The 16525-nt window shown below is 38.0% G+C and overlaps 1 protein-coding gene across 2 annotated transcripts in view; it reads right to left on the reverse strand.

Moving 5' to 3' along the window:
- The window catches only part of spred2b (sprouty related EVH1 domain containing 2b), a 40912-nt gene extending 27757 nt beyond the window's left edge, over positions 1–13155 (reverse strand). Inside the window, exon 1 of one of the 2 annotated variants that reach the window (XM_056249833.1) lies at positions 12690–13155. In XM_056249833.1, coding sequence (XP_056105808.1) covers positions 12690–12715 — 26 coding nt within the window. In that variant the 5' untranslated portion in view covers positions 12716–13155. Of the gene's footprint in view, positions 1–1392; positions 1629–12689 lie in introns of those variants that run through there. The other variant, XM_056249823.1, reaches the window with a different exon arrangement.
- Positions 13156–16525: the final 3370 nt, after the last annotated feature.

Raw genomic sequence — 16525 nt, forward strand, 5'->3', positions numbered from 1 at the left:
CATGGCCACAAATTCATTCAATCTGCAATCTTCTCCTGTGAGGCCAAATATAGGCCGTATCCCACGTGAGGTTCTGGAAACATTATTCCCAAATATCCCCAAATTAACAGAGACCGATGAAGGGTACCACCAATCCAAAATCCGAGAATGTTTATTACTCAAACAGACAACCTCTTCCTTTCCTTTCACCAATTTGAACTCGTTTAGCCATTAACCATTTGTATAATTCAAACAAATCAGACTAAAGGGAATCCAAAAAACTACACAATTTGTGTGTTTGTCTTTGGCTGCCACAAAGGCCTGCTGGATATTTGCCATTTAGCTACTGTGCATTTCAAGACTGAACACCATAAACACATTTCTATTTCTCAGATAATATCAGTTAATATTGTCGAACATGAACAGTCGATAAACTGACAACATTGAGTTCACATTCTATATCAAACCTAAGCAGCATACAATAAAAACATTAATTGGTGGAAGAGTAGTTTATCAATATTATTCATTAAATATTGTATTAATATAGTAAACTACTAATTATCCATTGGTGTCATGTATATAAAAATAATAAGGCAGTCAAGACTGTGTGAAACGGTGATTTTACCAGCATTTACCCTGGCTTTACCCATGTTAAAAATTCACATACTTGAATGGTTTATTATTCAATAGCCAAAATGTCTTATGCTAATCTGATTCATAATATCAAACATTCTTCAGCCTGTGACTTACACTAGAGGTGGGGGACAAACATTGATCGACGAATGCATCACGATTCTCTTTCAAATTATTCTACATCGATCCACAAACAATTATAACTGAATTTTTAATATTTCAGGGTATTGGAAAACTTAGGATAAAACATTAATAAGTGGCATGCATAAGTACAACGCTGCAAAATCGTTACAGCATCATCATAAAGAAAACCAACCAATGAACCATAATCGCAAGACATAGGCCTAGTTCATCACAAAAAAAAACATCACTTTAAAAGTTGATCATGCACATCCATAAACAATCCACATTAACGACCAAGCTTAAGATGCGGCATTTCAGCCTCTGGTTTTATTATAGCTGCTTATTCTATTCCTATTGGCCAGTCAGCGCAGACATATTTCAGTATGGCGTTTACATCGAATCTTCATACACAGTTATCAGCTCACCACAAATTCGCATCCCTGCACTGTTGCTGAAAAACCGAGATGCACTGAGAATCAGATTGTGATCGAAATCGTGTGGACGCCACATGGACCCCACAACCGCCACCTTTGCAATCCAAAGCAGCGCCTTGCGTTTTAAACCTGCAAAGATACGGCAGCACCGACAGACAAAACGCAGAGCAGAACGGCACTTGACAACAGACGATCTGGAAAAACCTGCCTGGACCGGGCTTACCGGCTGTTCTCCGTCATCTCTGTGTATCTAGCGGCAGCGCTCACGGCATCGGCGGGGCGAGCGCTCAGAAGGACGGGGACCGAGCATGTCTGCGTCCAGAAAGCTCCAGCCTCCTCTTCACACACACTGTATGATTCAGTCTCCTTGACAAACACTCGGAGAGCTGGAGTATGAGTCATCCACAAGCAGCCATTTCTGCCTTGAGCCGGCGGCCTACAGCACAGCTTTCTCTCTCTCTCTCTCTCTCTCTCTCTCTCTCTCTCGCAGTCTAACGTGCAGAGAATATAATCTCCAAGCAGCGTAAGCTCCAACTCGCCTACACCTCCAGCTAAAGCTACGACCAACAACACCCACACATGCACAGGGTGTGGGCTCAACCAAACATGAACCAGTGCAGTTAGTTACTGTGCCCCTCTACATCAAACAACACACCTACACGCAACGCAACGCACACGAGAGCTGACTTGGAGCCTATACGCTGTGCAAACACCTACATCTTAACCATCAATCACTGGTGCGAACACTAACAGGAGAGCTGGTCCTGGTCGTTTGAGGGTTTAAGAAAAGAGAGAGTACGATGATGGCTGTTAAGGCCATCAAAAGCAAAGGCTAAACCTTGACCCACTGGTGTCTCCATCAGAGGCCTTTCAGAAGCAGCCATGTTTTATAACTAAAAGTGTTTTTGCAAGCAACTTGTACACAGAAAACATGTCATTTACTTCCAGGGGATCTTGCAGCATCTGAGCACCTACTATTTTAGATAAATGGGATGTTTCACCTAAAAATTTAAGTTCTGTCGTCATTTAATCACCAGTGGGAGTCGATGGTCACCAAAACTGTTTGGTTACCAACATTCATCAGATGTTGAAGACATGAGGGCGAATCAATAATGACAGAATATAATTTTTTTTGACTGAACAATCCCTTTAGGCATCGCATTATGCTATTTTAGTTCCACCACACTGCCATCTCTCCATGGCTGGATTTATTTGATAAAATACAGCAAAAAACGTAATATTATGAAATATTATTACAATTTAAAATAACTTTACTATTTGAATGTAGGTTCAAATGTCATTTATTCTTCTTGTGACACAAAGCTGAATTTTCATCATCATTACTCCAGTCTACAGTGTCACACGATCCTTCAGAAATCATTCTAATATGCTGATTTGCTGCTCAAGAAACATTATTATTATCATAGTTGAAATCAGTTGTGCTAATCAATACTTCTATGGAAACAGCAATAAATAAATAAATAAACAAACAAATAAACAAATATATATATATACCAGTCACCACCTCTTTCTATAAAGCAATATTTTTTATTTATTTATAGATTATGAATACAAGTAATTTAATGAAAAGATGATAATAGATATGTGGAATCTCACATATGAAATGCACTCCAACCAGTTTGGCCAGGTACTGTTGCTATTTTATCAACACTTATATGTTTTAAAGGCATACGCAGCACGTCTGAGCTTCTGTAAGAACCAATGAGGTTTATTCTCATGTTACACAGCAAGAACGGACCAATGAGCTTTGTTCAAGCAAGTACAGTTGAGCTTCTTTTTGTGTTCACTGATTACTGTTTATATGTGAATAAAAGCCTAAATTCAATCTGTTCATCATATAAAGCGATCGAGTCTCTTCAGAAAATTTGGACTAAACTGCTCAATTCATATGGATTAGTTTTACGATCTCTTATGAACTTTTTGAAGCATCAAAGTGGTAGTTGCGTAGCTGTCAATGGAGGGACAGAAAGCGCTCAGATTTCATCAAAAAGATCTTCATTTGTGTTCTGAAGATGAACAAAAGTCTTACGGGTTTGGAACAACATGAGGGTTGAGAAAATGATGACAGAATTTTCAATTTTGGGTGAACTATCCCTTTAAGAGTCATAGACTTTGTCTGCATTTTTTCCCCTTTGCATCTTTGCTGATGTAAAGAGGAAAAACAAAACCTTGCAGGGACCAAATTGCATCATAGTTCTGTACAAGAGCAGAATTTGGACAGGAATACCGGACACCCTCGCGCTATTGAGTCCAGTGGTGCAGAGGACATTCAGTAGACATGTGAACACATGACATTTATCACATGAGTGATGCAAGTTCAGTCAGTAGAACTCTCACCCTGTGTGTGTGTGTGTGTGTGTGTGTGTGTGTGTGTGTGTGTCTCACTCTCTCTCTCTGGCAAACACGTGAATTCTGGGGGATGGGACACAATTATTTTGCCAAATCTATCAGCTACAGTGTGCTCTGCTTATGAATATCTCAATTCCAGCTCAATTTGCTTAATCTTAGAAAAAAAGGTACAAAAAACGCGAACAACACGTGTTTACCTGAAAGCCATTCTAGTACATGCATTAAAGTGATTTTATCAGGTGTGAGGGGTGTACATAGGCCTTTAGTGGCTTATTGCTTTTATAAAATTGTGAAAAAAAGACACAAACGTTAAATAAATGGTTTCAAATTGACCCGTTACTTGATTAATACATGTTCCCGACCTTATTTTGCCATAGCAAAACTCTAAAGATAGGACTTTTCACATCTCTGACAGCATATGACACTTAAGTGAAAAAGAGGTGTCTGATTTGACATTAGTGACAATTAGTTTGAATATGTGTGAGCATCATTATATTAGATCCATGCATTCGATCTTAAAGCCTAATGCAAATACCCCCTGCGGTCTGCCTCATTAATGTTAAACAAAAGAAAAGACAAAACACTCACTGCTCTGGACTGAATAACTCAAGTAGTTTTAATAAGAATCAATGTATATTTAATTCATACAGTGACTATGCAGCGTTTTAAAGTTTAATTTAGGGTTTAAATTACTACGGTATTTTGACAACAGATTGTTTAATGCAATTCTGTGTTTTAAATTGTGCATAGATAAGTCCATAGGCTTGTTCCAGTCTGGATATTCTCCATAGTACATCTCATCTGAAATTTTGGGAAGATCGCCCACCACTAGTTCCAATCAATCTGCATTTTCTGAATCTGACTCGGGCGCGAACTGATACGATAAAACCAACAACATTATTACCCGTTTGTGACGCACACTCGAGGTGTTTGGCCAATCACAATGCACTGGGCCAGCTGGCCAATAAGAACGAGAGGCTTTGTAGAAACCAGAGCGTTTCAGACAGATTGGAAAAGAGGTGCTGCAATAATGTAGCCTGGCTCCGCCCTCCTACGCACTTCCGCTCAATTTTATTTTCCTTCAGTACTACGTCTGGGATTGTGCTGTAGACTTTGGTTTCCAGAAATAATTTTTTTACCGGTCCAATCAGCGAACAGAGGGAGTGGCTGAGAACGATGACGTTGATGTAGCGCGTCAGTTTGAGTTGGAGTTCAGTAATGGCAGCGGAGAAAGACGTGAGAAAATCTATTCGGTCCGTTGTTGCAAAACTGCCGAATATCCAGAAGTTAAAGCCGGAGCAAGATCAATGTTTGCTAAGTGTTGTTGGTGGCCATGATGTTGTGGCCCTCCCCACGGGGTTCGGGAAAAGTTTAATTTTCCAGCTCACTCCGCTAGTGGTGAATGAGTTAGCTAAGGCGAACGATAGGATGGAAAGCCGATAGTTGTTGTCGTCTCCTCTTGTTGCACTAATGGAGGACCAAGTGAGGGAGGCAGAAAGGTTAGGAGTTGGTGCTGGGCAGCTCGGCGTGCACGATGATCACTGTACAGCATTTGCGGCAGATCCGAAACGACCGCAGCGGCGTATTGTTAATGATTACACCCAGCTTCGACAGTTGACTGAATACATCACTGTCCTTAGTGTCAAATATACATTTAGAATTTAGAATTGTTCCTTGAACTCTTAAATTCGATGAACAAAACATGCAGCTCTCCTTTGACAGACATCTTATTCTAAACATAATCCTCTGATCATTCGGACTTGTTTTTTTTTATTGCTTAAAACAATACACAAGTAATAACAGAAAACATAATACAAAAACAAACAAAAAAATAATAATAAAAACAAAACAAAAATAAAACAGTAGGGGGAAAATATAAAATAAACATGAACAAGTTAAGAGAATTACATGACACTGAAAAAAGGAAAATAATTACAAACAGATAATGTTTTTAAGGCTTTTTTTGTTCTCAGACAACTTAATTGAAAAGAGGTATTTTTAAAATTCTTTCACAAATATAAGAAAGAGAGGTTTAGCATTTAGATATTTAGATTTATGAATATGGAATTCGGACTTGTTGTTTCCAGCCGGTTTCGGCGCATGACATACGTCACGACCACACGTTAGCGATTGGCTATGGCAGATCCTGAGTGACGCTGGGCAGATCCAATAGTTTTGAACTTTAACAGAGAACCCGCCTACAAGGAAGAAAACGTTTCTCAATGGAGCGAGGCCAGACTCTCTGTACAAATGAAATGTACGAGAGTCTGGTAGAACCAGGCTAGCAATAATGAGCAGTGTGTGAAAATAATTAGTTTTTTGAACATTAAAGCATGTTAATCTATTATAGTACAGAACACCCAATAAACAAAATATTGACCTTTTAAAATACTACAGCGTCATATGGCCCCTTTAAATTCAAGTGTGTTCCTCACACAAAGAGCTCAGAATCATTTCGTTTAACCGCCCCCCCACTGAACGAGAAATCTGGCACAGGGCACACACACATAAAAATAACACACACACACACACACACACACAAAAAAACCTGAGCAAGTAATGAAAAACCAATATATAAATGTGGGGCAGGGTGGTTTCCGCCCCTTTTGGCAGGTGTGTTAAACAGTTGCACCAAACCTGATAAGGGCAGAGAGTGTTACTTCCTTAGATAAGGTCTGTGTAACCCTGCCCGGCCCTACTCTACAAGAGACAGAGAAGGGGAAACACAACACTCTTTTTAAAAGCAAGTCTATTTTATCATGCATTACAATGAATGAACTTTAATGTTGAAAAGGCATTATATTAAATAACAAAGTTATGTGCAAATTCTGTGCTCATGGCACAGACACTATTACTCATGTAAATGTATAATGGTTATCCCACCATTAGATTCATGACTGCTCCATTGTCATGAACTGATATCGATCCATGTGTCAAAAGCAGAACTATTATCGCTTTGACATTGTGTCTAAAAAACACAGAGCTCATGAAGACAGACATCAAACTGTAGCCAAAGATGGCCATCTGACACATATTTATACTATACTGTAAAGTTTTGGGGTCAGTACATTTTTTTATTAAGTTAATACTTTTATTCAGCAAGGAAATATTAAATCTATCAAAATCTACCAATAAATGCTGTTCTTTTGAATCCTGAAAACAAAATGCATGATGGTTTCCACAAACATATCAGGCCTAACTGTTTTCCGCATTGATAATAATAAGAAATGTTTCTTGTGCAGCAAATTAACACATTAGAATGATTTCTGAAGGATCATGTGACACTGAAGACTGGAGTAACGATCACGGGAATACATTACATTATTAAAATTAAAATATTACTGTTTGTAGTGTATTGTGATCAAATAAATGAGACATTTCTCTCACAAACAAAGTCTTACAGTCAGAGTCCAAACTTTCCAACGGTAGTGTCTGTGTGAATGTGGCGAGAAGAAGATAAAAAGGAAAAATCTTTTAAACCTTCATTTGAAACACCTTTACACCATTTGATTAGCAATGTCAAGTGGTATAACTGTCAAGTAAGTGGTATAAACCAAGTAAAACAGCATTATCTTCCCCCTACACATCTAATGAGTGTATTGTTTTGAATATTTTTTAGTAAAAACTGCTTTACAAATATCATTAACTTCCGAATCTAATGGTCATGACATTTGACAACCTGAAATAAACTTGTTTACAAGGACTGATATTTTAAAAAGAATTCAAATATAGCTTGAGAGGGTATTTCAAGGTCTTTCAAACTTCCTGAATTACATTCGTCACACACACACATCTGGTTCACTATCTTTGTGGGGACTCTCCATGGACGTAATGGTTACAAACTGTGTATTCTCTCCCCTTACACTAACCCGACCCCTAACCCTATCCATCACAGAAAACTTTCTGCATGTTTACATTTACAATCATTCTGTATGATTCATAAGCTTGTTTCCCGACAGTGACACGAGTCCCCATGAGTCAGTTTGCATTCAGGTTGAAGACAAGTCCCCAACACACACACACACACACGAGTAAACTTGACACCTAAAACATATGGTTACAAGCAGAATAAAGTGCTATTCAACCATAGATCTGTGTCATATCAACTACATCCTCAGCCTGAGAAGGGGGAAAACCAACCCTTTAGGCCAGAAAGGACACAAAGAGGGCTAAATAATGGTGGCAAGTAATACCAGAGCTATTGTTCACGTCCAGGTGTCCCGTTGCATTTGATATTCAATTCAGTCTGAATCCTGATTTAGAGTTAACAAACTTGGATCAGCCGGGCTAAGATTGGGCTCTGACATTTGGCCGCTTCTATCGGCTGGCTTGGGAACGCGTTGGCAAAAGTCTCCTCGTTATCATGCTTTGCTATTGAACGACCAGTCACTGGGCTGTGGAGGAAGCACACTGAATAAAAGAGCTTGTGCAGTCGACTGGACTTCCAGTGGACACATGCGCATTTCCATATGAGAGCACCGAATTTCACAAGACCTCATTTGGCTCGGCAATGCTTTTTCGGGGGGGGGAGGGATGGGCTGATTGAATGAAAAAGAACAACAGGTTCAATAAAGCGCAGATAATGGCTTCCTGTCTGGGCCGTGACAGAAGAGCTATCTGTGTTCCCTTCTCAGCAGGACCACAGAGGGGTGAGAAGTTGACAACGCTTTCATTCTCCGGAGGACTGGGAGCTATGTTTGGACAGGCCGCTTTACAACAGCAGAGTGGCCTTCACAAATAAACCATCACATTTTACTACTTGGCTTGACCAAGAAAACCTTTAAGGAAACAATCAAATAAAAAATTAACAGCCTGGAAGATTGGGCAGGAGCATTTGGCCCTTGCGTCTTTTCCACAGGATGTAAAACACATTCATAAGAAGCGCAGGACGTCTGATAATGGGAAATAAGAAAAGCACTTCTTGAAATCTGAAATGGAAATAAACGCCAACTGTAAATCTGTAATTCACCACTTTTCCATGGTTACTTCGACAATTGTATTTAAATATACATAGGGCTGCATATTATTGAAGAAAAACGTGATATGTAATATTTTTTTTAATAATGTGATATGCAATAAAATATTGCTTTAAGTGTATAAAACCAATTTAAATATATTTAACATACAAACTTGTTTCACATTCTTGTGTTCGGCTTGTTGATTGTCTCACATATGTCGTCGGACAAACGCTGCTATCTGTATCGGCCTGAAAACATTGACTTTTCAGAAGTTTTTGAAGTATTAAAATAAGTTATTGCAGTTCATTATGCGATATTACGATATCTCGCAGCCCTGATATTTACTAAAAGAGCCATTATTATCACCTCTGTTACTGTTTTGTTGCTCAATCATATATTTGGAGTCTTACGGAGGACAAAAACTCACTTAACTTATGCAAATATGTGAAGCACTTGCCAGCTTCAATATTCATTTATTGGTTACATAACCTGAGGAGGACCAAAACTAAAGTATAGTGCATTTCGTGGACCTTGACTTGTGTTAACTTGTCTCTTTTGTATTATTATCTTGTAATGTAGTGCGAGATGTGAAAAATGTGAGTGTGACTGTGGCAGGTTTCAAACATGATAACGATGAACAGGAATGTTTAAGGACTTTTGTTGCATTCAAACAAAACCCATTTTTGCCCATTTACTCAAAGAATATGAATTCAAAAGCTCATCCCAAGTACATAAGCATCCCATTAACAATAAATAAATATATAAATATATCGAGGTCATAGTAACATAACAGTCAATCCTCGGTTTATTACACTTCAAATAAAAATAAAAACTCGATCAGAATATAAGCAGATTTAGGTAAAGCTCTTTTTTTCCAGACAAAACAAAGCCAGGGAAAGCAATACAGTCCAACATCCTCTTAAAGGGAATTAAATGGCTAACATAACCAATATTAAATCAAATTAAAAGAAAGAGAGACATAAGGCTCTAAAACCGCTGAGCTTGCTAGTGTAACATTGAGGACTCATCGTTTTAAGACATTACGGTTAATTATTGCTGCAGATCAAGCGAGCATGTCACAAATATCAGACAGATTGGGAAAAGAAGTAAGGAGCTAAATGCTGTCATAATGATTTATATTTTCAAAAATTTTGTAAAATATCTAACAATACTGTAATATTGCATTGACGCGTAGCTATGAGGATAATCATACACTGACATACACAAAGTAATACTTTTGTTTACGGCACACAGTCTGTGCCGAGGCTGTTCGTATATGAGTCAGAGTGAAAATGAGGATCTGAAATCGATTTTTCCTGCACAGGGCAGGGGATTGGGAATGGTTGGGGACCGGGTGACCTTTTCTCAAAGTCATTTTGCACTGTTGTCCTCTATACTATTTACAGGCAGAGTCAAATGTTAGTTTGGGAACATTTTTACAGAGATCAATACGATTGGCATGACTGGTCGGCCTGTGTTTGTGTGCTATATCACATGCATCCTATTGGGTAACAAGCTCCTCAACCTGCTAGTCCCTGAATAACATGGTAGATGAGTATATAATGTGCAAACTTACAATCAAATGTTAAAAAGAATTGGGTAACACTTTATTTTACAGTGTCCGTGTTACATATGTTACATGTAATTACTGCAATAATAACAGTAAATGACGCATAATCGCATGCAACTAACCCTAAACCAAACCCTACACCTAACCATAAAGCAATGTTTTAATTAATATTACCATAACAAGGACACCTTAAAATAAAGGGTTACACTTGATTTTGAGGTGTCATTGTTACGGTGTAATTGTATATGTAAGTACCGAGTAATATGAATTAACAACATGTGCTTAATATAGAGTTTGGTTGAGAGTCAATTGCATGTAATTAATTATGCATAATTTACTGTTATTACTATGGTAAGTAGCTACATGTAACAAGGACACTAAAATAATGTGTTACCAAACAAAGTGTAACGAAAAATTGTTTGGTGTAATGAAACTTATTGTGTGCACTAGCCTGTAGTGTTGCAAAAATCTTTTGCTGCTATTAAGGTGGGATGCGAGTAAGGGTGGTCTGGTTTATGGGTGGGTTAGGGTTAGGTTATGTTTTTTTTAATAGATGAGTACAACCTAAAACATGTATGTACACAATAAGTGAATTGTATCAATTTATTGGTTTAAATGTTAGGACATAATACTTAGTAAGCAGCAGTAACTATGATTACCACAATAACTTTGGTAAGGGTATAACTTATATAACCTGACCTTAACTACCAATGTAAGCAACCTCAGTTAGTTTGAACCACCTGCAAACTTAATATTGATGGACGTAAATAAACATTTATCATGGTAATAAGCCCTGAAATAACTGGTATTTTGGAGGAAATGGTTTCATTAATGTCCAGCGTAATGTGTAATAACTTCACGGACAGTAATTAATGAGTAAGTAAGCTTGGTTTTCATTTGGTAACTCACCTTTCAGTTGCACCTGCCTGTTTATGTATTACGTACACGTACACTATTTGCAAAAAGTCGTTTTAAGGCGAAACACTACAGGCAAAAATACTGTTTTTTTCATGCATCTGTCAATTTTGAGATTTTTTTGTGTGGCTTTTTTGCTGTTTATAAAGTGTTTTTTTATTTTTATTTTACACTTTTAAAGTATCTTTTATAGCACTTTATCTATTTGCGTCTGTAGATTTCACTTACAGTATATGTAAAGGCCGAGTTTTTTCTCACTTCTGCAGAACTTACATCCTCCAAACTGTAGTTTTATTCCTATCTATATTCTGAAGGCTCTGAAATTGGTGATTTTTTTTTTTATGGCTGTTGACAGTGTTTTCTAATTTATGGAGTGATAAAAAGAGAAATCCAAATGAAATCCCCTCTGTAAAAATAAGAATTCTGAATCTGACTTCCTCCAATTTGCTTCAATGTTCTAAAAATGTAAGCAAATTAGTGCATATTTAATTAGACAATGCCTCATTTGCATATTTAAACACTTCAGAAAACGTGTGATACATTTTTTTTTTTTTTTTGCAATTCTAAAGCAATCAACCTGGGAAGTAGCCTATGCTGATATCTATTAGTATGTTTTACCCTATTCTACCCTCCTGGGGTGTGTGTTGTCTTGATCGTGTGTTTTCGACGCACGCCGATCGCGCTTATCGCTGAAGCGATCTCTGCAGTCATGAATGGAGTGGCTGAAGGTTACAGCTTTTATGAATGAGTGCAAACAACAACTCCTCTGCCCTTCGCCCTTCCGTTTGACAAGCGCTGGCAGACTGACTCCAATTCATCCGTGAGGCCACTATTGTTAACGTGTGACAGCAATTCTGTCACGGAAGGGCAGAATATTAGGAAATACAGCTGAAGACATGACATATATAGTACAAGGCCTATTAGAGCCAACCCGTCGAGTCGGTGAACAACAAACAAATAGCGTGTGGAGGCGAAGAAACGAGAAAATATGTCGGCCGAGGGCCAACCATTACATTGAAAACCTCTGGCCTGTCATATTATTAAGGGGTTGAACGAGGTAAATTAACATTCTTGAGTTATAATAGTTCACGCACATTGTTTACAGGCCCAATATAACCAACTAAACAGCCCGAGCAGCAAACCTGCCTCACATAACGCATTGTCACCGAGCCAACAAAGTCAAATGGTGTTTTTATGAATGAAGCACTGTATGCAAATGAGGACGATTCAAAGCGCCTGAGAAGAAAACAAATGACGGATATATATCCGACCACTGCAACTGACTTTCCAGAACATAAAACCACTTCGGTTTTTATGACTGTATAGTCAATATTTAAACGCGCTCAATTGTTCAAAAAACAAACAAACAAAATGGCTCTGCTGCGCTAAGCAACGTGTGGAGTGCAAATACACATAGGAATGTTTAAGGAAGTGCCTTTAAACCATCAAATCCCTTTACCAAATATTTCCGATCCACCCCTACTCCATCTTCCCCCCTCCCTCCCTCCAGTGGGAGAGGGCCCGATCCCCCTTTCCACTGACAATACCACTCAACATTTCAACGTAAAATAGTTTACCAAACTTTTCCAGCACCATCCTCGGATGCTCGCTGACTTGCTTTAACCATAAAAGACGTGACATTAGAACAGCCGTCCAGAACAAAGAGAAACCCTACCCCAAAAAAGACATTTCTTTCCAGGTACTTACTCGTTTGGGTGTGTTTCTTCAATCATTTTTCTTGTTTCACCTACAAAAAAATCCCACAATGGGTGCACTCAGTTCGCTCGTCATTTTTTATCCCACTCTTTTCCAAATAATCCCTCACATTTCGTTCGTCTAAAGTGTCTTCTTGTTGCGCTCTCTCCTCTCCTCGTCTCCGTCTTGATGGGTTTTTCTTTTTTCTCTCTCTCTCTCTCTATTTTTTTTTTTTCACTGGATCTAACCAGTTGCTGATGAAAACCTTGGAGGATCTTGAACTAAAGAGACCTAAATCAGATCTCCCCGAATAATTTCCCAGAGTTTTGAGTGCTTGAGTGTATTCCCGAAAATCCCTTAGATGAAAATGCGTTGATGTTGCTGAGGGTGGCCCCGACGAGCCCCATCTCTGATTACTCCATGTTGGATTATTGTGCAGCAACAGCGCGAGCCCAGCGCGAGCACCAGCAGCAGCGCGAGGGGGAGGGGGGAGAGACCGGAAGCGATGACGTCACACTGCAGGCCGAGCGCCTTTCAAATCGGTGGGATTCGTTTTACGGATCGAAGAACGTCTGTCTGGAGAGCTGATCACGATGGCAAACCATTTAAAGGGATAGTTATCCCCCAACAAACAAACAAACAAACAAACAAAATTCCTGTCATCATTTAGGCTACTCACCTTATATTTGTTCCAAGCCTGTATGAGGTTGTTTCTTCTGTTGAACACAAAAGAAGATATTTCGAAGAATGTTGCTAACCAGACAGTTGACGGTAGCCATAGTAGGAAAAAATACTATGGAAGAAGTCAATGGCTACCATCAACATTCTTCAAAATATCTATCAAAATATCAACAGAAGAAAGAAACTCATATATGTTTGGACAAAATCGAATTTTCATTTGCGAACTGTCCCTTTAAAGAAATGTTATGCTTATGGCTTAATGTCACATTCATACATAAGAAACTGAGCTTTATTTAATCTCTAACGTTCTCGGCAAAAACAAAACAACTCTGCCCTACTCCTGATATATCTTTCATGCATTCATGGTTTTAGATCTATTGAATATATTTGTTACATCCATGATTTTGCTGTGATAAATAATGTGATAATAAAAGTATATTTAGCATTAAGGAGCCAGAAACAATGTCTAGTTTTATTGATTTTAGAATTATTCGACTATTATTCATTGTCCTCTGGTCATGTTGCACTTTCTTTCTTTCTTTCTTTCTTTCTTTTTTTGACTCTGATGTGATGTGTTGTATACAAAAACAGAAGGATATTTGGCAAATCTAAAAATTTATGTTTTTTATTACTTTGTTACTAAGGATTACGAATTTGAAAATGTGTTTTTGATACTCATTTCAGTCTTTTTTTATTATTATTTAACTGGAATTGGAACTCCAATAAATTATGTCATTTGATATTGATGTCCTGATCTTCAGTAAAATGAATAAAAACATTTTGGTCTTCTGGTGTTTCTCTTAGTAAGGAAATTCATATAAATATCACTTAACTGTTGAAACCCCTCTTCAAATAAGCCATGTAGGTAGTTATAACAAAACTTACATAAACAGGTCATATGACTTCGATAGCTGATTGCATGTTTTTTGTATTGTTGTTTTTTAGTATTTGAAGGATTTATGAATTCCCCTGTGGAAAAAACCCCATCTTTCTTCATTTTTTTTTTTTTTTTCACCTTATGTGAGCGGTGATGTATAACAGTACACAACAACAAAGGCTTTTTAAGTGCTACTTTAGAGCACCACTTCCTCCAAAAAGTGTAATCAGGGTCAAAGGTGGACAGCACAGACTCCTTATCTGTGTAACTTCTGACTCGGAGGGAAAGCTGAGGATTAGACACGCTTTGATCAAGGGACCAGCGAGGTATTTTGAGAACTGAGGGGAACGTTCACCAGTGACAGTCCAAATTCCTTATTGATCACTTCAAATCAGGACGCCCTCAGAAGCATTCCTCATTAAATCTGTTTACTACACAATGACTTCTAGTGAGAGCTGCCAGTGTTAGTCTATAACCACCATTTGCAAATCTCATCAAAGTATCTCAGATGCCATAATGTAATCAGGAAGCTGCTTTTTCAGGCTATACACACTCAAGAAAGCTCCCAACACTTGACAATAGTTAACTACCCTGGCTATCACAATCAACAACTGCAGTGATTTTAGACATACTTCAAGATAAGAACACCATTGTGATGTCTCCCCTCCCTCACAGTCCCATTATCATGTGACATTTTATTCATTGGCAGCTAGGGCAAATGTTTGATCATAGAAAAAATGGGAAAACATTTACAGAAACTGTAGTACACACATGTAACTTGTGGCCCTCTAGCGGTTAAAAACAAACTGCATGCATTTTGCGGAAGAATATTGTTTGGTTGTGCTTCGGCTCTGCGACTGTGTGGAATATGATCCTTCACAATAGGTAGGACTAATGCTTTACAACGACATATGACTACATGACTACATTTATGGGTTCAATAAAATACCTTACTCACCTGTTGGGTAATAAATACGCCATCATCTCCACGTCGCTTTGAAAACTTTTCAAATCCCTCAGTTCTCGCCATCTCTGAAAAGCCAAGCTAATGTTGATTCTAGTTTGCTGTTTGTTTAAAACGGGTGATTCCCGGAGTTTGGAGAATTAGCTGCTCCTTGTCAAACTTTCTCACTCATTGTGACGAATCGACTAACCTCTGCTACTCCCTCACCACCAGACATGCGTCAAAGGGAGCAACTTTTCTCTATTTACGGATATGACGAGACATGCACGCGAGTGACGCATATACGCAATTTCCCGGGAAAACCATCCCTACAGGTCTGAAATATAAATACTTATAGACGTACCATAATGAATCTGGGTTGGTAAATTGGATGAAGAATCGATGATATAATGACTACTTATTTTGAACAAAAAAGCACATTGTATAGCCTACCTTTAAATTGTCTTCTTTTGGATCAAGTCAACGTGAGTATGATATTGAGGTAAAAAAAAAAAAGAACAAGTAACAGCAGAAAAAATATAAATCACATTCTTTATTTAAATCAGAATTAGGCAGTTACACTACGATACAAATAAAAAATAGAGGGGAAAATGAGATCCAGTTACATAAATTGTGATTGGCACTGGACAAGGATATATTTAAAATAATATTGGACAAATATGTGGTGTCTCAAATATATGCATGAGACAATATGAGGCAGAACAACTACCAATGTTTTTGTTATGTACTGTTTGAATGTCCATAAACAATCGGTCTGAAACAATATTATCCGTATCAGATTTATTCTCTAACCTTTCTTAAAACTAGCATCCCGGCATTATCAATTCAAGGGAATAAATTGAAGCAACTGTCTGATTGAGATTTCAGAATATATTTTTTTTAATATACACAGCACTGCATGTGAAAAAAAACTTGAAAACAAAAGGACAACTAGAGAATTAAAAAAAACATTTTCTTAATATATATATATATATTTAGATACAAGCAACATAAAACTTCAGTTGCAAACGTTGAACTTATGTTGAAGTGTGCTTAAACTATTTTTAAAGGCAGACAAAGCAAAAAATCCCCCAAACTCTGTTCAATTTCTCAAAACGCAAAAAAAAAAACCACTTCGCAGTAACTCGAGTCCCTCTTATTATTCTGGACAAGCACATGACACAGTAACAGGGACACAGCACAGAATGGACAGACAGAAACAGCAGAAAGGCTTCGCTACAGCTACAGGGCTAAAGCTCCATGACCACACTGGAATCAAAACCACCACAATAAGTTTTGGTTGCTCGGTTTCATTTATCGTAACTCTGGCAAAGAAGTAATTTCCCC

This window comes from Rhinichthys klamathensis, unplaced genomic scaffold (assembly GCF_029890125.1).
Source record: "Rhinichthys klamathensis goyatoka isolate OS25496 unplaced genomic scaffold, OSU_Roscu_1.1 h1tg000003l_1, whole genome shotgun sequence".
NCBI lineage: Eukaryota > Metazoa > Chordata > Actinopteri > Cypriniformes > Leuciscidae > Rhinichthys > Rhinichthys klamathensis.